At 39.0% G+C, this 24,393-nt stretch overlaps 1 protein-coding gene and 1 pseudogene across 1 annotated transcript in view; one reads left to right on the forward strand and one right to left on the reverse strand.

Moving 5' to 3' along the window:
* LOC132651271 (zinc finger protein 556-like) overlaps positions 1–8,557 on the forward strand; it is a 37,886-nt gene extending 29,329 nt beyond the window's left edge. The window contains exons 3-5 of the mRNA XM_060376506.1: positions 2,430–2,556; positions 2,738–2,798; positions 4,419–8,557. Coding sequence (XP_060232489.1) covers positions 2,430–2,556; positions 2,738–2,798; positions 4,419–4,836 — 606 coding nt within the window. The 3' untranslated portion in view covers positions 4,837–8,557. The remainder of the gene's footprint in view (positions 1–2,429; positions 2,557–2,737; positions 2,799–4,418) is intronic.
* Positions 8,558–11,008: 2,451 nt separating this feature from the next.
* The window catches only part of LOC132651266 (zinc finger protein 844-like), a 110,316-nt pseudogene continuing 96,931 nt past the window's right edge, over positions 11,009–24,393 (reverse strand).

Here is a 24,393-nt window from a genome sequence, read left to right on the forward strand (position 1 = left end):
ATCCTCACCAGAATGTGTTGTTACTTGAGTTTTTTATCTTAGTCATTTGAGTGGTGTAAGATCGAATCTTAGAGTCATTTTGATTTCCATTTGTGTGATGTCCAAGGACTTCAATCATTTTAAGTGCTTCTATGGCTTTTGAGATTCCTCTCTTGTGGCTTCTCAGTTTAGCTCTGAACCCCATTTTTAAATTGGATTATTTGATTTGTTAGTGTTTAATATCCTAAGTTCTTTGTATATTTTTGATATTATCTTTCTGTCTGATGTAGGGTTGATGTAGATATTTTCCCAAACTGTTGACTGCTGTTTGAGTGATAGTGTCCTTTGACTTATAGAAGCTTTTCAGTTTCTTGAGATCCCATTTATGAATTGTTGATCTTAGATCCTGTGCTGTTCTTGTTCTATTATCTCCCGTGTTAATGAGTTCCAAATTTTTCTCCACCTTGTCTTCTAAATGATTTAGAGTTTCTGGTTTTATGTCAAGGTCTTTGATCCCCTTGGACTTGAGTTTCTGCAGAGTGATACAAAGGGTCTATTTTCATTTTTCTACATGCAGACATATAGTTGCACCACCACCATTTGTTGAAATGCTGTCTTTTTTCCCATTATATGATTTTATCTTTGTTGAAAGTAAAATTCCAGTAGGAGTGTGGGTTTATTTCTGTGTCCTTATTCCAATTTTACAGGATTGGTCTGCTATCAAGGGTATTTTATTTTTCCATATGAAGTTAATGTTTGCTCTTTCAAGGTCTGTAAAGAATTATGTTGGAATGTTTTTGGGAAATGGATTGAACCTGTAGACTGAAGTTTTTTAAAGAATGCTCTTTTACTATGTTAATCCTATATATCCATGATTTTGGGAGATCTTACCATCTTCTGATATGTTCAGTTTCTTTCTTTGAATACTTGAAATTCTAGTCTTAGAGGTCTTTCACTTGCTTGGTTAGAGTTACAACAAAATATTTTATACTGTTTGTGGCTACTGTTCAGGGTGTTGTTTCCCAAATTTCATTCTCAGCCCAATTTTTTCTTTCATTTGTATACAGAAGGGCTAGTGAAATTTTAGTTTATTGTATTCTCAGCCACTTTGTGGAAAGTGTATATCAACTGTAAGAATTCTCTGGTAGAATTTCTTGGGTCACCTATGTATGCTAGTAAGTCATCTTTGAATAGTGATACTTCTTCCTTTCTGCTTTGTATCTCCTTGATAACCTTCAGTTGTCTTATTGCTCTGGCTAGGAATTAAGAAATATATTAAAGAGATATGGAGAGGGGAGGCATCCTTGTCCTGTACCTCATATGAGTGGAATTTCTTAAAGTTTCTCTTCAAATAATTTGATGTTGAATATCAGCTTGCATTTTACTGCCTTTATTATGTTAAGTATGTGCTTGATTCCTTGCATGCCTGATTTCTCCAAGTCTTTTAACAGGAAGGAATGTTGGATTTTTGCAAAGTCTTTTTCTCATCTAATGAGATTATCATGTGATTTTTGATACTTTCAGTTTGTTTATATGGTGGATTACATTGATGGAACCATGAATGTCAAACCATTCCTATATCCCTGAGATGAAGCCTATGGGTTCATCATGTATATCTTTGATGTGTTCTTGGATTTGGTTTTTGAGTATTTTTATTGAGTATATTTGTGTTACAGACAGCTATGAGCTCTTATGTGGGTGCTGGGAATTTACTCTGGGTCCTCTGGAAGAACAGTGTTCTTAATCACCGAGCCATACCTCCATCTCCCATGTTGCTTATTATTATCAACATTTACATTGCTAAAATTTTCATCTGTCCTTTGTAAGTGTTCAATGATATATTTCATTTTAGCAAGATCATACTAATGTTACAGTTTAAAATGAGGCACTTCAGGTTTCTAGACATATATACTGAACTGGAGAGAATGTATAACTCTTTGTAGAAACTTGAAGAAGATTTTTAAGTTCTTTCTTTTTTGTTTGATCAATTTTTGCAGAATATTCAGGGTCTTATTATGTACCTCTGAGTGTCCTGGAACTTATTGCATAGCATCCAGCTTTATGAGATAATCCTGACTCTGTCGCCTAATGATTTTGCAATTAAAGACATCAGAAAATACACCCAGCTTGTCCATTGTTATTAGAGTCAGGAATCGTTTATACTATTTCTCTTATGTGGGCCTACTACTGTTGATCTTTATACTTTCTCTCTTTCTTAATTGGCATTTCTCTTGAAAGTATATATCCTTATTAAAAGATACAGAAATTAGAGAGGTGAACCTCACTATACAGTTTCCTACTGAAAGGAGTTAGGTATTACATTAGAAATTTTGTGTCAGAAAACAAGCAGAAGAAACAACAGAATTTTGTGAAAATGTTGTAAATGAAGTATATGTTTCCAGTATTCTAAGTATCATGCTTTCTGTTGTACACATGTACGGATATTTCAGAGTACATTGACCTACAATGATGTGCATGTGAACTTCACTCGAGAAGAGCGGGCTTTGCTGAATCCTTCCCAGAGGAATCTCTACAAAGATGTGATGCTGGAGACCTACGGGAACCTCACTGCTATAGGTAGAGCAATTAATTTTCTTTACTTTTTCATATATGGGGAAAATATTCATTATTGGGACGCTATTGTAATTTCTTCTGGGGATGAAGGAGGTCAATGGTTCTTTGATTGAACCAATATCATGACCTAAATTTAGCCTTATTTCCAATAATAAATCATACATTTTCTTTTAATATATTTTAGGTTATAATTGGGAAGGTCATAATGTTGAAGAGCATTGTCAAAGTTCTAGAAGACATGCAAGGTAATATTCATCTGTAAGCTGATGTGAATATGGTTCTGTGAAAATTTTAGTATGTCCTGGAAGACATATTAAAGACATATTTGAAAAAGAAAGAACAGTGTCAATGAACTGTTTTAAGTGTATTTATTGAGGATTACTAACTTGTTACTAAACCATGTACCTCCATGTTAGGTATTTGATGTGTGTTTGCAAGGCACTCCTCTAACAAAGAATACATGGAAATCATACCTTACACAAGATCAGTGTTTAAATCATAGCCTTGTTAACACTGTAAGGTAGAATCTGCAATTTGTTTAATCTCCTATAATTTAGATATTGCCAAAGGTATTCACATTAAATAGGTGATGAAAGTATGTCCAAAACATTATACTAATAAACTAGTCCATAGTAAAGCTGGGATTACTCATGTACTTATAGTTATGTTGCTAAGTTTTGTGAGAAGTGCAGTTTTTTAGAGTCAAGAATGTTGTTGTGGAAAAACCATAATCCCTATAGCACATGTCTATGATGAACACAAATCAAATGTGTAAATGCAACATAAAACCATGTCATTTATTAATTTTCTTTTAATAGGTCTATCATATATCATACTGAATACAAGTCATATTAGTATAGGTTTATTGAAAGAAACAATGTACCACCCAGAACAAATAAAATATATAGTATTCCCCATTTTGAGTAGATGTTTAAAAGGTGATACCTATTATGCTTTATATGGGGTATTCAGAGATGCAAGCAGTACAAATAATGACACAAAGGCTTTTTTAATATTTTACAGCTTAGGCAATTTAGGCAGATTCTGAACCCTCTTTTTCCCTAACTCAAATGAACCTAGCACAGTGTCCCAATACATGTCCAGCTGTACCTCTTTGTTCAGGTTCATGTCCATCTGTTACCCTCAGTGTCCTGCTGGTGAATCGCCTGTCATTTGATTTCCTCTTCCCAGCAATCCTCTCTCACTCAGAAGCTCTGGTCTCCATTTTGTCCCCTGCTATCAGTTGTCAGCTCTTTATTATTTACAATAGATAAGTAAGGATGGACAAATGTCTACAAAATATAGGACAGGTAATGGGCCATAAAAAGAGCAATTCTGCAATCTGGTCAGCACTTAGCTCTCTGCTGGCTCAGCAATCAGCATTCACACACATTGACACACTTTCACACAATATACACAAACATCAATTCAACTTCATTAGGAATTCGCACAAAATCACACATCAGAAAATGTAGTTTTAGGAATATAAAAATTCTTCTGTTTGTCACAGTTATCTTTGCCAACTTACCATGGAGCACAGTATAGGGAAATTTATTAATCCAGCCATTGTGATAAAGCTCTGAGGTCTTGCAATTTTCTACAGATCTGTGGTAAAATATCTTATAGAAAAAAGTATGATATAAAGATGAGCCAGGTGAAAATTTTTACTATCACAGGTATTTTCAAATATGCAAAACAATCCCTAGAGAAGGAGAACACCAAGAACGTAAAAATAATGATGAAAACTCAAGATGTAATTCCTATTTACCTTTAAACCAAATTGTAAAATTATATGACATGGACAATTAGATTCATCAGTGTAATGAATGTCATAAAGCTTTCATATGTGCCAATTATCTTTGCAGGTATGAAAACAGTCATAGTGGACATAAACCCCCTGAAGATACTCAATATGACAAAGTCTTTACACATCCCAGGAATGTCCACATATATGAAAGTATGCATACTGGTAAGGATCGCTATGAATCAAAACAATATGGTAACACTTTTGCAAATAACAGTCATCTGCTAAGTCATAAAAGGACACATATAGGAGAGAAACCCCATGAATGTAATCAATGTGGAAAAACCTTTGCAAGTAATAGTTATCTCCTAAGACACAGAAGAACTCACAGTGGAGAGAAACCTATGAATGTAACCAGTGTGGTAAAGCCTTTGCACAGAGGAATAATCTCCTATCACATAAAAGAACTCACACTGGAGGAAAACCCTATGAATGTAACTAGTGTGGTAACGCCTTTGCAAGTAATAGTCATCTCCTAAGACATAGAAGAACTCACAATGGAGAAAAACCTTATGAATGTAACCAGTGTGGTAAAGCCTTTGCACAGAGCAATAATCTCCTATTACATAACAGAACTCACACTGGAGAGAAACCCTATGAACGTAACCAGTGTGGTAAAGCCTTTACACATAATAGTGATCTCCTCGTACATAAAAGAACTCACACTGGAGAAAAACCCTATGCATGTAACCAGTGTGGTAAAGCCTTTGCGTACAAGAATGTTTTCTTAATACATAAAAGAACTCACACTGGAGAGAAAACTAATGAATGTAATAATGTGGTAAATCCTTTGCATGTAACAGTGATTTCCTAAGACCTAAAGGAACCCACAGTGGAAAGAAACCTTATAAATATAACCAACGTGGTAAAGCCGTTGCACTGAACAGTCATCTGGTAGTCCATAAAAGAACACATACTGGAGAGAAATCTTTTGAATGTACCCAACGTGATAATGTGTATGCATTTCAGAGTAATTTCTGAAAACATAACTTACCCTGGAGAAAAAAAAAAAAACACTTTATTAATGTAATCAGTATGGCATCACCTTTGTACAACACAGCCATCTCCTAATTATAAAAAAATGCATGTTGCAGGAAATATCTATGAATATAATCAATATCATAAAGTCTTTTCATGTAATATTCATCTTGAACAAGAACACCTCATGCAGTGAAACCCTATTAATGTAACCAGTGTGTCAAAGTCTTTGAATGCCATAATAATATCCATGTACATTGAAGAGTACACACTGGAGAGAAGACAATGCGATAAAGCCTTTCAATGTAATAGTAATCTCCTATGAGATAAAGAACACATACTGGGAAGAAGCCTCACGAATGTAACCAATGTGGTAAAACTTGCTCTTCACAATCATCTTCAAATTCATGAAAGAATTCATATTGGACAAAAAGACTGAGTGCATTTAACATGGTGAAGCTATTCTACATTTGTATACTCTTCATCATCATGAAAGAATTCCTACTCGAGAGAAATATTATAAATGTGTTAAAATATGAGGGCTTTGTACATATCTATATTCTTCATTATCATAAAAGTTTATACCGGAGAGAAATTCTGAGAATATAAGAAATATGGTAAGGCCTTTGTATTCTTCAGTATGCTGAATCCAAAATAGCTCAAACACTAGGTCAATGCAAATAACAAAAATTTATTGTCACCAGTAACTACTGAATGATTAGTAACATAACACTCTTGGGAACTGATCTCTGATAAATACCCAACCATTAAACCAGAAAGTTATAGAGGTTCTGAGCTTGAAAGTCATAATATATGTACTGTGTTACAACTAATTTTTTAATCAGTCATGATTTAGGGATATGGGATTTGTTTATGTCATTGAAGGTTTCACCTGATGTAAAATGTCACTCTAAAATTTAGTGGAGGCTGGTATCTAAAAAGCAATACACAGGAATTAATTTTTTTACCATGTTCCAACATACAAATTAATCTTTCATATTTTGCATGTCAAAGTCAACTTCAAGAGACAAACCTTACACATGTAATCAATGTGATAAAGCCTTTTCTTACTGCAGTTATCTTCACATACATAGAAGAACACATACTGAAGTAAGACCCTCTGGATAAGCAATGTGGTAAATCCTTTTCATGGAATTGTCTTTGAAATCAGAAGAAAAAGTCATCTTCTAGAGAAACCCTATGAATGCAATCAGTATGGTAAACTTTTGCACTTCATGGTACCGTTATAGAAGAGTAAAAGCTTTGGTGTGTGAGCAACTTCTTAAAGCCTTTGCATATCACAGTAGTCTTTGAGAACCTGAAATAACTCATTCTCAAGAAAATCTGTTAGGATAAAAGATTTGTTAGGGTTTTTGATCAACTAACTTGCATTCAATTACAGGAGATTATTTGGGAGGAAAATTCTAACAAGTATTCATGCATTATGACCTTCCATCCTTCTTTTGTTTCCAATTAAAAGTCGATATGGAAAAAAAGCCTAGGAATTTAAACCGTAAGGTAACCTTCTTAGATTTCTCAATTCTCTTCAATTACTTGAAATAAATCATCCAGTTATAAAATTTATGTGTGTGTATTAGTGCTATTTCTGTAACAAAACACAATGTCAACTTCCAAATGTGTTGGTTTTGCCTTACGGATCCAGTGGGATATGGGATCTCTGTGAAATGGGAATCGCAAGTGTCATACATGGTGGCTAAAGCAGGAAGCTCAGAGCTCACATCCTCAACCTGCAGCATGAAGCAGAGAGTGGCAATTACAGATGCTATGCAGTTGAAACTATCAATCCCACGCCAAGTAACATACTTCTTCAAGAGTGCTGCTTTTCCTAAACATTCACAAATGATTCCAACAATGAGGATTCATTTCTCTGACTTCAAAACTACATGTTTGATTTCTATTACATGAAGGACTTTATGAAGAAAAACTCTGTAGAAACTGGTAGATGCCTCAACACCTGAGTTCCAGGAATGAATGCCTACACAACACACTCATGAGTAAACATATTAGTTTAAGAATTTGCTTTAATTTCTGTTATGTGATCTCAGTATGTCTTTTTGAGTTTATGTTCCTGTCCATTCTGGTTTCCATGAAGAACAGACCTTATGAACTTCTTGTAACAGGAATTATAGAACATTGTAAAAACCTGACCTAGGTTCTGGGAATGAACTTCACTGACAAGCCATGTCTCTAGTACTGTAAATATCTTAAATCTTTATATATCTTGAGATCGAGAAGTAGAAAAGAACTCATAGAAGAGAGCGACCCTATTTGTTTATAAGATTTGATGACTTTGGATTTAGTAAATGTATTCAATTTTGAGAAAATAAACTTTTAAATTTGTTTTTACTATAGCCTTGGAGGAATTAAATGATTTACCATGTTCGCTTAAATGTAATGGAGGAGATCACCAACAGTGGTTATAGTTAGTAATTTGAGACATTGGAGTAGGTATTGAAGTTTTTTGTATGTGTAGCAAATCCATTCACAGAAGTTTATTAGGCTGTTCTGGTAATCTTTCTGTGGCGGCTGTTCATGTTCTAATGCATTTACTTCGTGATAGGTATTTTTCTGCTGGAATGTATAGAATGGGATCTCCATCATCATCTATGTGGTCCATTGCTTATTTCTGTCAGGCAGTGTGTGATCATAGTTTTCAAGGAAGGGTCTCTGAGAAAGCGTGGTACTTTTTTAATGTTTTCATAAATTCCTTTGCTTTCAGCCTTGCTTAAATGTCAGTAATTAATTAATGTTAAAATGTTCAATAGTATGTGTTTATGTATGTACATATTGTTTGATGTCCCATGTTTCTTTATGTTCCCATATTTACTATATGTCACATCTTGAAGAACTGCCTTCTAAGAGAATTATCTAGAGATATTAGATAATGTAACAGAAACGAGATTTATTTCAAAAAAAGCATGTTATGTGTCTGTAATGTAAGTAAGGGATCTTAGGTCATGGCAGATATATGAAGGGTGTGTGACACTGGGGATTATTTTTGCCATTGTTACACGATCTTCAAGGTTACTTTGCCAGTTTTACATACCACAAACTTTCCCCCTGAACTCATTGGTACTCAAACTTAGTTGAAAGAGTATATTCATACAATATTATCTTCTATTCAGATTATAAACAAATTGTCATCTGAGGATGGAAGAAAATGATGTGATTTGAATAATAAATGCTCTTAACAAATGAAAATAATTTACTGATTTCCTGGTTTGAAATGTGTTACTTCATTCTCAGGAGTAAATACTTGTTCTTAACACTTTCTCAGAACTACAAGTGAATGTCAGAGAATTGTCTTAGTGGGTAAAGTTGGTTGTTGCTAACCTTGATGATTTGAGCTCAACCTCTGGGTAGCAATTATCACTCTTACAATTTTTTTAATATTTGTATAAATATTAAAAAATTTATACCTTTTAATTATAAATTTTACAGTTTGCTGCTGTATATGCAAACTCACACACTAGCACATACATAATTTTTTTCAACCTAAATGAGGGCCATTTTGGTCACCGGCTAAGACTCTTTGGGTTCCATTTTGAGAACTCACATATGGGATGTAGATAATAAATAACAAGTTGTCCTCTCACTGGCACATATATACCGTAGCATAGTTGTATACACAAAAACATTTTAAATAGATAATATTAAAGCAAAATAACACTTATTGATGGCAGAAATGTTTTTCAGGTGTAAATAATTGTAGCATTTGAAGATTTAGTACTGTTCATTAAAAGAAAAATGGTTCCTTTGTATATCTTATTTTATAATTTTGTTCCTTGATTCAAGTATAGGTCATTTTATAAAAATATCTCCACTTGGCTCAGAAGTGCATCCCTGTCATTCTAGACCTGGGAGTCCATGGTAGGCTAATCTCTCTGAGATTGTGGTCAGCTTGGTCCACAGAGTGAATTCTTTTGTTTGCTTATTTGTTTGTTTTTCAGACAGAATTTTCTTGTGTAGCTTTGGCTGTCCTGTTCTCAATTTGTAGACTGGGTTGGCAGCAAATTTGGGCCTCATTCTTCCTGAGTGCTGTTATTGTTGGTGTGTGCCGCCATGCCAATATCCACAGATCAAATTCTAAAATATTCATTGCTATGTGGAAGTATCATGTATCAAAATGATTTAAAAAATAAACAGTGTATTGCAATTTATAGGTTTGTTTCCCCTCAAGGATACTGTCCACAGTGCTGACAGATGTATTTTTGAATTGAAGTTTTCTGAATTGGTGCTCTCTGTCCTTTGTATAAGTGGGAAATGTTGCATTAAAACATCAATCTGATAGATCAGAAATCATGATTACTAAAAGGCATTACCTCCTGAGCATCTACTTTAGTGGAGTCATTTACTTAATTTTCAGGTAAGAAATTGTGGTCCAAAATAAAAGTTCCAAAGGCATTTCTGTCCATCATTCTTTGAAATTGCATATATTTCAGCATGATTTTGTGCAAAGTGTGCCCTTAAAGCTCTGATTTTACATTGTGATTACATTCAGAATAGGATTTAATTTAGCATAGATATTATTTAGCATGGCTCAGAGTAGTTGAACCCACATTTGGTCCTATCCATATTCCCAAAGTGAAATCCCAGTGCTTGCTTTGTTGAAGAAAACCATTGCTTTGGAAATGGCTCACATGCTCTTATTGCCTGCCCCAGCAAAAAACTCTTTCTCAGTTCTTCTGCATTGCCTAGTGTGTTGGCTAGTCTAGGCAGTCATTTTGACTATATCTGGACCTACGGCAAACACAAAGAGTTGGGTACTGTGGGGAATTTTTCATACTCACAGCTTTTGAAGTGGAAAAACCCTTCTTTAATCTGAGTGTTTTAAGGTGATAAAATTCACCTTTAGTCTCATCCACAGCTGTGTCTAGTCTGATTATATCCTGTCTATGTAAAGGACATTGAAAGTATTAGCTTTTTCTCTTTTTCTGCTTGCCCTACCTCTGGCTACCCAGTTCATTTTTTTTTTGCTACTCCTTGGAATTCTGTTATATACTGAAGACCATCTGAGATATTCAGCTACCTGCACTGAATAACTATTTGCTTCTTCAACTTTCCTTTGATAGTCAGCCATTTTTTGGACTAGTTGGACGACAGCTTGTGAGATATTCAAATGAATAAACTTTCTATATACATAGAGATTTATTCTATGAGTTCTGTTCATCTATGGAACGTTGAAAGATATATATGTGTATATCTGTTTTGTTTTCCATTCCTCACTGAGGAAGATGTGCAGGCTAACAATAATGGACTTCAGTGTTTATCATTACTTTCTTGCTATTCTGTTAGGTTTGTCTCATGCCTACCATTTAAAAAGTAGCTGCAGTTTACCTGAACCCAACATAAGAAAAAACTCAAACCCTTGTTTCCTAAACTCTCTGTAATTGTGGGACAGACTGATAACTCCACTTCAATTTCATTATACTAGTTATCCACCTTGATTCCAGTAAGAAGAAGGGGAAGGAAGTATTCGTGAGTGACCTGGAAAAGTTTTGTCCTTTGATAGGAAGCCTGAACCAAGAACCAATATGCTATGTACCTTAAGCACATTCTAACCCTAACAGAGGTGTTAATATCACTCCAGATTAAAGGGCCAATCAGGGCCTCCATGCAGAAGAGAAGGCAGGTCCTTCTAGAGGCAGCACTCTAGGTTCTGCTCTGTTTCTGAGCAAGCTTGAAAGCCCCAGTGTTCTGAGATTTGAGAGTGGACACCACAGATTTTGAGGCAAGCTCGAGGACATTCCGAAGGCCCCAAATGGTGATGGGAGGGTCATTGTTCACAGATGGGAGGCACAGGATGGTGTGCATCACTAGGTAGAGTAGTGGGTACTCCCTGGACTGGATGGAAAGGCTATTAGATAAGGCACCAAATGTTATTGAATTACAAATCTCTGCATACCTAGAAATGTTTTGTCCCTGTAAAGGATAACCTGAATCAGGAACCAATAGGCTATGTACCTTCAGAATATTCTAACCCTAACAAAAGTGTTCATATCACTCAAGACAAATTGGCCAATCAGGGCCTTCAGGTAGACTTGACTGTCAGGATAAGAGGCAGGTTCTTCAGGGAGTTATGCTGGAAGTTTTGTTCTGTAGCTGACCAGGCTTAAATGATTCCATGTGAAGTGCTCTAAGCACTGCTGCTAGGTGTTGTGAGGGAAGTTCAAGCAAGTTCCAAAGTCCCAGCATGGTGAGTGGAGTGTTACTGCCCATAAATGGTAGGAGTAGGCCACTGAGCAGGGCTGATTGAAATGATGGTCCCTGCCTGGTGGGACAGGTGGGAAGATAGATAGAAGACAGACACATTTGCTACTGAAATGCACATCTCTGCAGGTCTGGAAAAGGCATGGGCATGAATGGCTAACTGGGACTGGGACTATTATGCTGTATATCTTCATCAAGCACTAACCCTACGGGAAGGGCTCATGTCACTCAAGACACTCTGTCCAATCAGTGTCTCCAGGGAGACTTGCCTGTCAAGCCAGAAGGCAAGTTTCATTTACTGCTCATTAATTTTAAATCGATGACGACTGTCTTTGTTAATTGTTGTTACTGTTTGACTTTGATTAAAAATTGGCAGCAAGAGTTCTCAGCAATGAGGTAGGGATATCTACACTGGACTTGAATGTGGAAATGAATGTGCCTTTTAAGAGGAACAGGGAGAGCTCCTGGAGAATGGAAAATCATACAGAAAAAAAAATATTTCTCAGACTAGGACCCTGTCTGCCCTTAGCTGGGAAGGCCTCAGCTGTCTGAGTTACTTGATCTCTGATTCCCAAGAAGAGGAGCTCCTCACTGCTAGTGTCCTGATGTCCAGTTGGATTGTCCAAGTTAATAAGAGACTCTGGCAAGCCCTAATAATCAGGAACACCAGTAGGAGGTAGTGTGCAAATTCTTTCCCAAATTCTCCTCTAATGCAGGTATTGGAAGGAGGGAGGCTACAAACCACACTATTTTATGTGTGTAAAGTGTGCTCTCCACAGGCCAGTATGAACAAGTCTACTGAACTACATATAAGAGTCTACTGGGAATGAGATGGACCTGGGTCATACTGTGGTTTTGTTGGTCTACGTGGTGAGATGGGCAGAAGCCCTTGTTGTCTGACTCTTCTAGTGTGTGGTTTCCCTGGGGACATGGAGGCTCTACAGACATGGCAGTGGAAAGTTGCGGTTGTTATACTAGTACTGTCAGTATGCACACACAGTCATTGCTTCTGCTGTACAATAGGAAGACAGATTAGAAAACAGAATATCTGGTTCCTAGAAGTTTTGAACCTTGCTTTCTACATCCCAATTTGTGTGAGAAATTCTATACAAAGTTTTGAAAGTAGTAGACATAAGGTTATGGGGATCATGCTTCAGTAATACTTGATTAGACTTTTTATTGCCTTTCTAGTACCACCAGGTTTAATGGCACAATTGAGGGAAATTCAATTTCAGGATACTAAAGCAATTTCTGAGATGCAGAGGTTTCTCAGGTGTAGATGGTGTTAAGTAGGTTGGATATTGCAGATTCCACATTCTGTGACACAGTACATGTGGGAGGAAGAAGTTGTTAAATAATGTTTCATCCTTGTTATGTATATGGGCTTCAATAGGACTGGATTTGCCTGAATACACAATTGGGGATGAAAGGTTGCAGAGCCATAGCCCATCTTTTGATAACCTTCATGTTCCAGAGAGACGTCTTCTGTGGGGCCTCCCTGTTTGGAAGAGAGATCAGTAGTAGCTGAAGGGTTAGAAATACAACAGTTAAGGTATCACTTTCAGTTGTTTCTGTAGGAACAGTGAAGTCTGTTTCATTTAATTTTTTGCACATAAAATGAAAAGTTACAGGTCAAATTCACATTTTTCTTCCCATAGTTTCCTTAAATATTTTCATTAGAACTTGAATATATTTTTAGGCGTGTGCCAGGTCAGTATCTGGCAGGTGGAGCTGAGAGGAGGATGGCCAGTCCAGCTGGATGCCCTCTGTGGCTAAGCAAGATGATGATTGTCAAAAGCCTGAACCTCCCCAGATGCCCCAGGGAATAAAACACTACCGAGCTGGGAGATCTGTCGAAACAGGAACTCAGTTTATTGAATAAAGTAGTGCTTTTTATAGGTTTGGGTCAAGGGTCAGCATTAAGGAAGTGAGGTAAGATGACATAGAGGGAAAGGTTAGGTAGTGCAAGGAGAGATGGGCCAGTGACAAAACTCCACATAACAGTTACCAGGCAGGGTTAATTTTAAGGCAGATATGCTGAATCACTTTTGCCCAGAAGTGGCAACTCTTAAATCAGAAGCTAAAGACAGTTCTCCAAACTCGAGCCAGGCTCAGGTAGATTCAGCAGGCCTTATGAGGCCCAACATTTCCCCCTTTTTTATTTGACAGCAGACATGGACCCTATCTTAGGTTGTACCCCACATGGAGATCTTACCTTTCATTGAGTACCATGTCAGGAGCTTGTCAGGAGCTCCTCCAGGACCTGTCTTAGGTCTTCCTAGCACATCTGGGTCTTACCCTTTATTGTTCAGATGTAGAGCAGAGGGGTCTTTTCTAGGAAGATGCCTGGGCCTAGGCGCAATTGGATTCCTGAGTAACTAACGGATGATAATATATTTCTACTTAATGCAGCTTAATTGCCCTTAACCTCTGCTGGATAAACTGCACAAGCTTGTTAAGAATGCATGGCCCAAGGGTAAGTAGGAGAAGGAGGAAAAGCAAGGGTCCAAGTAGAGGAAGACTATAAGGAAGGAGGCCATGAAAGCCATTCCACAGGGATTTTTCTTGATGTTCATGGCATCATCTCTCCAAGTCTTCTTAGAGGATTTTGATTTGATCTCTGACAATGCCCAATTTGTTGGTGTAGAAGCAGCATTTTTTCCTGCAAAAACAAGCAGATGCCAACTTTTTTGGCATTTAGTGGGCCCAAAACCTTTTTGTTTTGAAGAACTACTTCTGGCAGGGAGTCTAAAGGCCATTCCTTCCCCACAACAAAACACTGTTGGAGGGGGAGGCAAAGAAGGGAGGCAACTCCAGGAAGGAGTTAGAGTGACAGAGGGAGGGGTGGACACTCCTAACATCAATGCTGCCATTATCAGGATGAGGTAGTACCTGAAATCAGTCCCCTGTGGAAAGGTCATGGAAAAGGGAACAGGGGAGTAATTTAAAATATTTAATATTAAATATTCAAATAAAACCAGTGGATGGTAATTAAGGCTTGAACACCCTCACCGTCTGTATAGCCAATGGGGGCCAGATAGTTCCAACAGACCCTCTGTCCTTCCATGCCAAAGCAGACTGAGCTAGGCCCCATTCTTCTATAACCTCTTGGGCCTTGGCAAGGTCTCCAAATCCCCCTTCACTGATCATAAGGGTCACAAGGAAAAGGATCGTCTTCCACATTTTCATTGGTTTCTGGGGGAATAAAAGAATGCTTCTCAGGGGTAGATAGCCTCCTAGAGGGGTCACCATTGTCATCCTCATCTTTTAGTGGTGGCAAATATTTTATATTTCTGGCTGGAACCCACATGGGCCTCTTCTCATCTTTGGGGAATATACATCCAAATCCTCTTCCTGCTGTGAGAAGAGGGTTGGGTCCTCTCCAATGAATCTCTCAATCTGACTCTTATGGAACTATATGGAGTAGATATAGACCAATGTTTCTGAAACGGTGACTGATTATCTTTTGAAAATTTTAAAATATTTAAAGTAAATAATGCATTTTTCAATTGATCATGAGGGGGTAATGATTCCCCCTTTTGTTTTTGTAATTGAATCTTTAAAGTATGATTAACTCTTTTTGTTATGGTTTGGCCCTTTGGATTATAAGGAATTCCAGTAGTATGAGAAATTTTCCATGTCTGTAAGAATTCCTGAAATGGTTTGCTTATAAAGCATGGACCATTGTCTCTCTTAATATTGTCAGGTAGACCCAAGGTGGCAAAACACTGAAGCATATGACTAATAGCATTATTGTACTTCTCTCCAGCATGAGCTGAGGCCCAACATGTATGTGAGAATGTGTCCACTGAAAGAAAAATGTATTTTATTTTGCCAAACGGGAAATAGTTAGTCACATCTATCTGCCAAAGATTATTGGGACACAATCCTCTATGATTTATACTTGACTTTTGCAGGGCTGGTAATTGAAGGAAGGGTTGGCATGACCTGCAAGTTCTGATAATCTTTTTAAAATATTTAACAGGGACTTGTGGGAATTTATCTTTGAGGCCTCTTCAATTAGTATGAGTCAATAATGGAAGTCTGAAGCCTCAGTCACTGTATTTAGTTGTGTCCCAGATGCCAAACTATCAGCTAGCTCATTTACCTCTCACAGGAATCTGGGAATGTTTTGATGTCCTCTGAGATGGTGTAGGTATAGGGGGTAAACTCACTGTTGGAGAAAAAAAATGGGCCTGAATCAAAAGAGGAGTTATGGGATTTGCATCTAATTTAATATGGGCCTCAGCTAAGGAAGGTAGCAGATTTACAACATAAAGGCTATCTGAAAACAAATTAAAGGGCTCCCTAACCTTATCCAAGGCAAGTACAACTACATAAAGCTCCTTGACCTGGGCCGAGTATTCAACTTCCTGGGAAATGGGTTGGACAGGTGTCATTTTAATATTGGGCCCGTGGGGTGAATAAATCACTAATGAGGCTCCCCTATTTCCACCATCCATAAATATTGTTAGAAATTTGGGATTTGGTTGGGGGAGAAAAAGTCTTGGTGGTCTCCAGGATAAACGTGAAAAGGAGCTCCTACACTTATGGTGACCATAGTGACAATTAATAATACCTACCCCCAACCCTTCCTAGGCTAAGGCAATCCTAGGATTGTTTCTCTGAAGCCATGTAATGTCACCTATTTTGTAGGGAATTGTCAGAGTGTGGTTCCATGCCAAACACTCTTACTGAAATATCTCTTCCTTTAATAATGTAATCTGCTATTTGGTGAGTCATGGGATAAACCTGTGGGGTCCCTCCAACTGAAATATGAATCCAATTGATGGGTTTTTCATCTTGGGCTAATAAAGCAGTGCAGAGCGTGTCACCGAGAAAAAGATACAGGGTGACAGGAATTTCAGACTCAAACCTCTTTAAAGTTGCTGTAACTATAGCTTATTGAACCTTTCACAAAATTTGTTGATGTCGTGAGGATAAAACAAATTTTGTAGTAAGATCAGAGCCCTTTAAAATGTCAAAAGGTGTGGATAGGTCCTCTGTGGAAATGGGAATCCATGTCTGCATCCAATTAATCTCTCAGTTATTGGAATTGAATTAGGGAATTGAGTAAGAATCTTGAAAATATAACTGTGGCTTCATTACGGAGAACCCCCTCAAGAAACAATGTGGATCCCAAGATCTTAAAAGGGGAGAGAGTGTCTGAATTTTTTCAGGGTCCACCTTAAAGTTACTGTCTTTAAGAATAGTAAGACACTTAGTCATCAAGTCTTGCAACCCGGCAGGGCTGGAACTCCCCCAAATAATATCATCAATATAGATATAAAATAAGGCATCTGTTTGATTTATTAAAGGAGTAAAAAAGTGCAGCATATAATATTGGCACATAGCAGGATTATTGTCCATGCCCTGAGGCAACACTGTCCACTCAAACCTCTTATCTGGCCCCTGAAAATTTATTGAGGGTAATGAAAAGTCAAACTTTTCTGTATCCTTGGGATAAAGAAGAAACAATTCTTAATATCAATTCCAGTCAAATGGAGACCACAAGGAATGGCAGGTGTCCAGAGCAATCCCCTTTGAGAAGTCCCAAAGGATAGCATCCTCCCATTAATCTTTCTTAGATCATGAAAAGTCTCCAAGAGCCTTTGACCTTTTTTTTAATCACAAAAACAGGTGAATTTCAAGGGCTAATAGAGGGCCTTATATGTCCCACATCGAGTTGCTGTTTCATTATCTTAGCAAAAGGTAGAGGCCACTGCTCAACCCAGACTGGGTCCCCAGTTGTCCATCAGATTTTTGTGACTGAAGGGCGAGCAGTGGCCTTTAGAATTGGGGGTGAATCTGAGAATGTTTGTTTCTTAATTGCTCAAAATAAGGATCATCCCGTTAGTTAGAATCGACATTTCATCCCTGCTCAAATCGCTGTTCATATTCCTCATGGTCTAATATGTCTTGGTAGAGGGCCTTATGATCAGTGGTAATATAGGCCTCGGCTTCACCAAGAACATTCTGTCCCAAAAGGTTGGGAGTAAGACCAGGGACCACAAGGGGGAGCACTTCTCCTTGGTTCCCATCAGGATCCACCCAAGGCCACCAGCTGGCAGTCTCCTATGACTTGGTTGTCCACCCACACCCATTAGGGAGGGGCCAGGAACCAGCTGCCAGGAGTGAGGGGCCTCTTACTTTCTTCTCACAGTACGGTCTGCCCCCACATCAATTAGGAACTGAAAGCTCCTGTCCCCAATTGTGAGTGTCATTTTAGGTCTCATACCAGGGACCAGGGTGACAGTCCAATGAACTTTGTTCCCTCTCTTCCCCTTATTTAATGGGGGTGGGGATGGCCCCCGAGAAGAGTGTAAAGGTTCAGCTTTAAGGTTAAATCAGGATCTATAATCCTTGGCCCAGTGAAAACCCTTTTTGCATTTGGGACAGGGATTGCCTGGTAATGTGCCTGTTGTGCTGGCACCAGGAGCATTTTGAGACCTGTTGGGGCATTCTTATTTAAAATGGCCGTTGTGTCCACAGCCAAAGCATGTCTGCCCCTGAGTCCTAGTGACCTGATGAAGGGTGTTGACTAAGGCAGTCACTTCCACCTGGCATGGCAGTAGCCATTTCTCTGGCCTGAAAGGAGGTGGTCTCTACATCTTTAGTGGTGACAATCCACTTACCCATCCCCATATTACACATCCTCGCACAGGCCAGCTTGTGATCTGAATTCATGCCATCCCACACTAGCGACTTAACAAACTGATCATGAAACTCCCCCGGGGAAACTTTCTCCTCAGACTTTTATCTACCCAGTCTATGAAGGAAGGTAGGTCCTCTTAGGCCTTTTGTATAATTCCTGAAACAGGAGATTCTGTAGGCCCCTCATCTAGCTTTCTCTAGGCTGCCAAGCCTGCTGCTCTAATCTGCTCCTGATATAAGGGGCTGGGAGAACAGCCTGCTGGAGGCCTGTGGAATACTGGTCAGCTGTGCCAGAAAGCATTCCATAAGTTATTGGCATCTGGGAGTTAGCTCATTGATTGCATTCCCACTGGACCCTGCATTACTCCTTGTAAAAGGCCAACCATTTAAGGAAGGCCAGCTCAGAAAGGACAGTCTTGGTAAGGTCCATCCAGTCTCCTGTAGTGCATGACTGATGCACCAGCCCCTCAAGAATGGTCTCAGCCCAAGGCGAATTGGCCCCATCCTCCGCCACTGTGGCGTTCCTTGAGGTCTAGAGCCCCCTAAGGATCCCAGTCAGGGGGACCGGCCGCCCCAGGAATGGTGGTGACAGGGAAAGTTCCACGGGTCTCTCCGAATATGGAGGGGGTGTAGATGAGTCAGGGAAGGGGTAGTAAGTGAGCCCTGTTTCAGTGGCACAGCCGGAGGGGTAGGGGCTGGCCAGGCAGCATTCTTAAATGGATCTAAAGAAGGATACATGTTCTGTCTCTGAGGAATAGGCTCATCATCTGACTTAATGCTGGTTTTGGCCCCAGCACCTTCTTCTTTTTGGGGGAGCCAGGTCCTCCTCAGCCCCACTTTCCTGTCTCCTACATGTATCCTTATGTTCTTTGGGCAGTTTTGGATGGAAGCAGCACTTAAGGGTTGTGACCAGGGGAATGACTCCCAGAGGGGGGATATCCCCTTCCCAAACCTGTGATCTGTTGACCAGGGTTTCTACTTTGTCCCAGGTGTCCAGTCAAACAGGGTGCCCTCATCCTGCAGCCATAGAGCAACCTTTATAACATACTTCCATACTTGAAGGGCTTGAGTATCAAGCAGATTGAAAACCCTACTTTTAAGCAAAATTTGTAGGGATTCCAGAGAACTGCCCCATATTCAATGGGGGTACACTCACTGGCAGACCAGTTGGCCTGTCAGCATTCTCCCCTGGAGCAGAATACTCACATGGGGCACCAGTGTGCCAGGTCAATATTTGACAGGTGGAGCTGGGAGGAGGGTGGCCAGTCCAGCTGGATGCCCTCCCTGGCTGAGCGGGATGATGAGTGTTGATGGCCTGAACCTCCCCAGATGCCCCAAGGAATAAAACACCACCGAGCTAGGAGATCTGCAGAAGCAGGAACTCAGTTTATTGAATTAAGTTGTCCCTTTTAAAGGTTTGAGTCAAGGGGCAGGGTTAAGGAAGTGAGGTAGAGTCGAGGTTAACTGGTGCAAGGAGAGGTGGGCCAGCAACAAAACTCCATGTAACAATTACCAGGCAAGGTTAATTTTAAGTGACTCAGGATATGCTGAGTCACTTTTTTCCAGAAGTGGCACCTCTTTAATCAGAAGCTAAAGACAGTTCTCCAAACTCAAGCCAGGCTCAGGTAGATGCAGCAGGCCTTATCAGGCCCAACATAAATATACCTCAATTTCTAAATCCATTCCTCAGTTATGGGACATCTATGTTGGTTCCGGATTCTGGGTATCATGAAAAAAGCTGGTATGAGTATAGTTGAGCAAATATCCTTTTTGTATGCTTGAGCAGCTTCTGAATATATGCCCAGAGGTTCTATAGCTGAATCTTGAAGAAACACTATTCATAATTTTTTGAGAAAGCACCAGATTAATTACCAAAGTGGTTGTACAAGTTTACATTCCCACCAGCAATGAAGAGGGCTCCCTTTTCTCCACATCCAGTCCAGCTTGTGTTGCAGATGATGTGAGTACACATGAATGACCCTAAAAATTTAACCAAGGAACTCTACAGATGCTAAACATCTTCAGCAAAGTGGCTGGATACAAAATAAAAAAAAAAGCCGTCCTAGGGAAAAAAAACACCTCTTCACAATTGCTACAAATAACATAATGTACCTTGGTGTGACTCTAATCATGCAAATAAGAGACTTGTATTAAAAAAAAAAAACTTCAAGGAAGATATCAGAGGATGGAAAGATCTCCCATTCTCCAAGATTGATAGGATTAACGTAGTAAAAATGGCCACTCTACCAAAATAAATCTGCAGACTCAATGCAATTCCAATCAAAATACCAACACAACTCTCTACAGACCTTGAAAGAACAATTCTCAATTTCATGTGGATAAACCAAAAACCCAGAATTGATAAAAACAGGTATGTACAATAAAAGATTTTCTTAAGGTAACTTCATCTCAGATTTCAAGTAGTACTATAGAGCAACAGTAATAAAAAGTGGCATGGTACTGGCACCTGTACTTTAAATCTTAAAGGGGTGTGCATCTACTCATTAATAAGTTTTATTAAATCATATTAATAAGCTGAGGGGAAAAACACATATAGGGGAATCACCTGCTGTCTCAGATTCAGACCCAGCTTGAGGGTGTCCAGTCAGCCAATGCTACTTTGGGCTATGGTTTCTGCTCATCAACCTTAAAGCATCCCTGGCTTTACTATTAAAAGTGGACTTTTCTTAACTTTAAATTATTCTCTAAGGTTTTGTACATCGCAGACATTAGCAAAAACATCTTCCCCAACCTTGTTAAACAATCTTTTTCCAAATTCTTTCTAAGTATAATGGTTATTGCTAAAAACCTACAACTATGGTCCCTTTTAAGAGCAGTGGTTAATTCATTAATTTGCTTAGCTTGATCTACGAAAAGAGATCAAGCATTTTTAAAAATAAATGCCAGTGATACTGCCCAGTGAGGGGGCTAGAAGCATCATTACAGTTTTCATACAACTCATGTTATGAGGAATATGGGCATCATAACAGCATCAAACAGAGCTATGTTTTACAACAGCCCAAAGTCCTCAGTATAAGTAGTTCTTGGGATTATGCTTCTCCAAGACAAACTCATCATGCCTATGCTAACAGGGGAGCCAAATTCCATGAGTACTACAGATGTTTTGCTGTTGCTCCTGCATGGCTTTCAACAGGACCAGGTAGCCAAAATAGTTTGCCTATATATGGGGAAGGGGGGAATGAGGTTAGCTCAGGCCCTGGGAAGAATTCAGGGTATTGGGTGTGCTATGCCAGCCTGGAGGACCATATAACATGGAAGGACTGAGGGATTGCTAAGAGAAAATTAGCAGCTATGTCTGTTTTGATATGTTAAATATGAACCTCTGCCATTTGTTCCAGGTATGAAACCTACATCTATGGAAATATAAACTTCAGAGAGAGCAGTATGGTCTCCATTAGGTAATGATTTAAAAAAAATGAGCTGACAAGGAAGAAAGGTGACAAAGACAAAGATATATCTTTCTTTATATCTTTTTTTCCTATTCTTTGAGGGAGGGTGGGTACCCAGACTGGACTCAAATTTTTGCTGTCAAGTTTTGTTCTTCTAATTCATTTTATTTTTTCAAAACTTATTATATATCCCTATTAAAGGTCACTCCCTCAACTCCTACTGGTCCCACCCTCCCTCCATCTTCCCCCTATTCGCTTCCCCTAGTCCATTCAGAAGAGGAGTTCCCCTCCTCTGCCATCCACCCATACATTATCGGAACACTACTCATCTATTAAAAACAGGGAAATAAAATTTCTGCTCTTATTTTTTCTCCATAGGCCACTGTGCTCACCTCAGAAGATTTCATACCATGAAGCTTGCCTGCAACCTTACTGTGAACTAAACACTAGGTATAACTCTTTTTAAAGAGTCTCACCCTAAAGACACTGTTTGATTTACCATCTCACATTCAAAAACATGTGAAATTTGAAATGCTATAAAGTCTGAAACATTTTATCACAAGCATTTCAGAGACGTGATTCTCTTGCTGCCTGGAGCGCTGTTTCCCACCAGCCCAGGAAGGCAGGGAGGGCAGAAGATGAGGTATAAAGGTTAGAAAGCCCGCAAGCATTAAGAGTGATCAGCCACTCTGGGAACCACCTCAGAAAGTAAGTTCAACTTTAATTCCAGAAAACAGAAGCTTATACCCCTTGGGGAGTGACTGGGATGTTCCAAGCATAGGTGTAGATTACTGTTTAATACTAGGCAATTCAAGGATGCTCGATTTGCATTAAACAGCACATTCCTATCATATCAACAAGAAGAACAAGAACACAGAACCAACTTATCCTATATTTGAAGGGAGGGGAGAGTTATCAGGGATCTGTGTCAAAGGCCATGTATCAAATTTGGTTGGTGGCATCTATGTCTAAAGACACTCTCCAGATGAAGTCAGGCAGAGAAAACTCACCCTTGCCATGGTTATACAACCAGGCCAGCAGCAGGGTCATCCAAGGAAGAGAAAGCCTCCTTCCTCACATCTCAAAATTCAGTCTGGGTTGTGATGGTTTTCAATAGAACCCCTGGAACAGTAGGTATGTTTACACAAAGAAACTTCTACAGGCTACCACTGTTGTGTTACTTTCAGAGAACTTTCTCGGTGGTATTAGTTTACCATTACCTACATATTCATCCATTGGACTAAACTTTCCTTGTCTAAAGTGAGGCAATTGAAAACAGTAAATCTGAGAATCAGGTTTATCAATAAGTCTTTCCTAAACACATTTTATAATACTTTTGCATGTAATTTATATTTACCATTCATTGTATTCTTTTAAAAAATAAGTTTATTTACTTGATATTCCAATCATAATCCCCCCTCCCTTCTCTTCCCCACTCCTATTTTTCCTATTTCCCCTTCCCCTTCAGAAAGGGGAGGTCATTTCCATTGACTTAGTTTTTCACTTCTGTTGGATCTCAGTGGACCAAAGAACACAAAGGCCTTTCCACATTGCTTATAGTTACAGAATTACTCTCCAGTAAGGATACTTTTATGATGATAATGACTGTAGATTTGTGCAAGGCCTCACCATTTTAACACATTCATAAGTTTTCTCTCCAGTATGAATCATTTCATGATGATGAAGATTACACAAATGTGGAATGGTTTCACCATGTTAAAAACACTCACAGGAATTCTATCCATTAGGCAAAAGTTGTTTTTTTTTTTTTTTTTTTTACATTGGATACAGTCAGACAGCTTCTTTCCAGTATGTGTTCTTTTATGTATTAGGAGATGTTATGTGCAAAGGCTTTGCCACATAGTTGTATTCATATGGTTTCCCTCCAGAATGTGTTGTTGTCTTAGGAGATGACTATTACATGCAAAGGCTTTATCACACTAATTACCCTCACAAGGCTTCTCTTCACTGTGTGTTTTTTCAAGTTTTCGGAGACTACTCTGTTGTGCAAGGGCTTTATCATGTTCAGTATATTTATAAGTTTTTTTTTCTAGTATGTGTTTTTTTTTTCAATGCAGTTTATTCAGGAACCTTGAACAATCATCTGACCCTGGGTAAAGCCAGCCCAATTTAAATAGCCTCTGGGTAGCCAACCACAACATGCCACATGGGCAATGCAGATAGGTCCACATACATGGAAGCAAGCCAGATCCTCGGCCTTAGCCAAATGTGGAGTTGTTCGTGACAGAGAGCACTCACCATCGGGAAGGTGGAAGGCAGAAACAAGCTCAATCTTTCAGGAGCGGCATTACGCAGCTCTCTACAGTTCCCCCTTTTCGTTTTAGACGCATCAGGCAAGAGTAGAGGTCTGATCTCTGATATTAGAAATAAATTGGGACTTTGTACCGATGTTCATTTAGGTGTCATCCACCCAAAGAGCATCAGACCTGTCCGATACCTTTTTCTCAGAGGCGGGACCTGGGGCATCAACCTGCATGCAATCAGACATACTCTTCTCTGGGTCCAAAGTGGCTGACCCTGAGTGCAGTGCTTAGCCTCACATCCTGAGCGTAACATTTTGGCTTTTTATGGTAGCCAACCATGCTTGGGGAGACTGTCCTGCTTCAATGGCTGTAAAGGCCTGGATGGTCATGGCTGCATCACAGTGTTGTGAGACTCTAATCTTGCATATATACCACAGGCAAACCAAGGTGACCAACACCAGAAGGCCTGCTAACGCTCCCATGCCCGCCCATTCCTTCA

The sequence above is a fragment of the Meriones unguiculatus genome (assembly GCF_030254825.1).
Source record: "Meriones unguiculatus strain TT.TT164.6M chromosome 13 unlocalized genomic scaffold, Bangor_MerUng_6.1 Chr13_unordered_Scaffold_44, whole genome shotgun sequence".
NCBI classification, from domain to species: Eukaryota; Metazoa; Chordata; class Mammalia; order Rodentia; family Muridae; genus Meriones; species Meriones unguiculatus.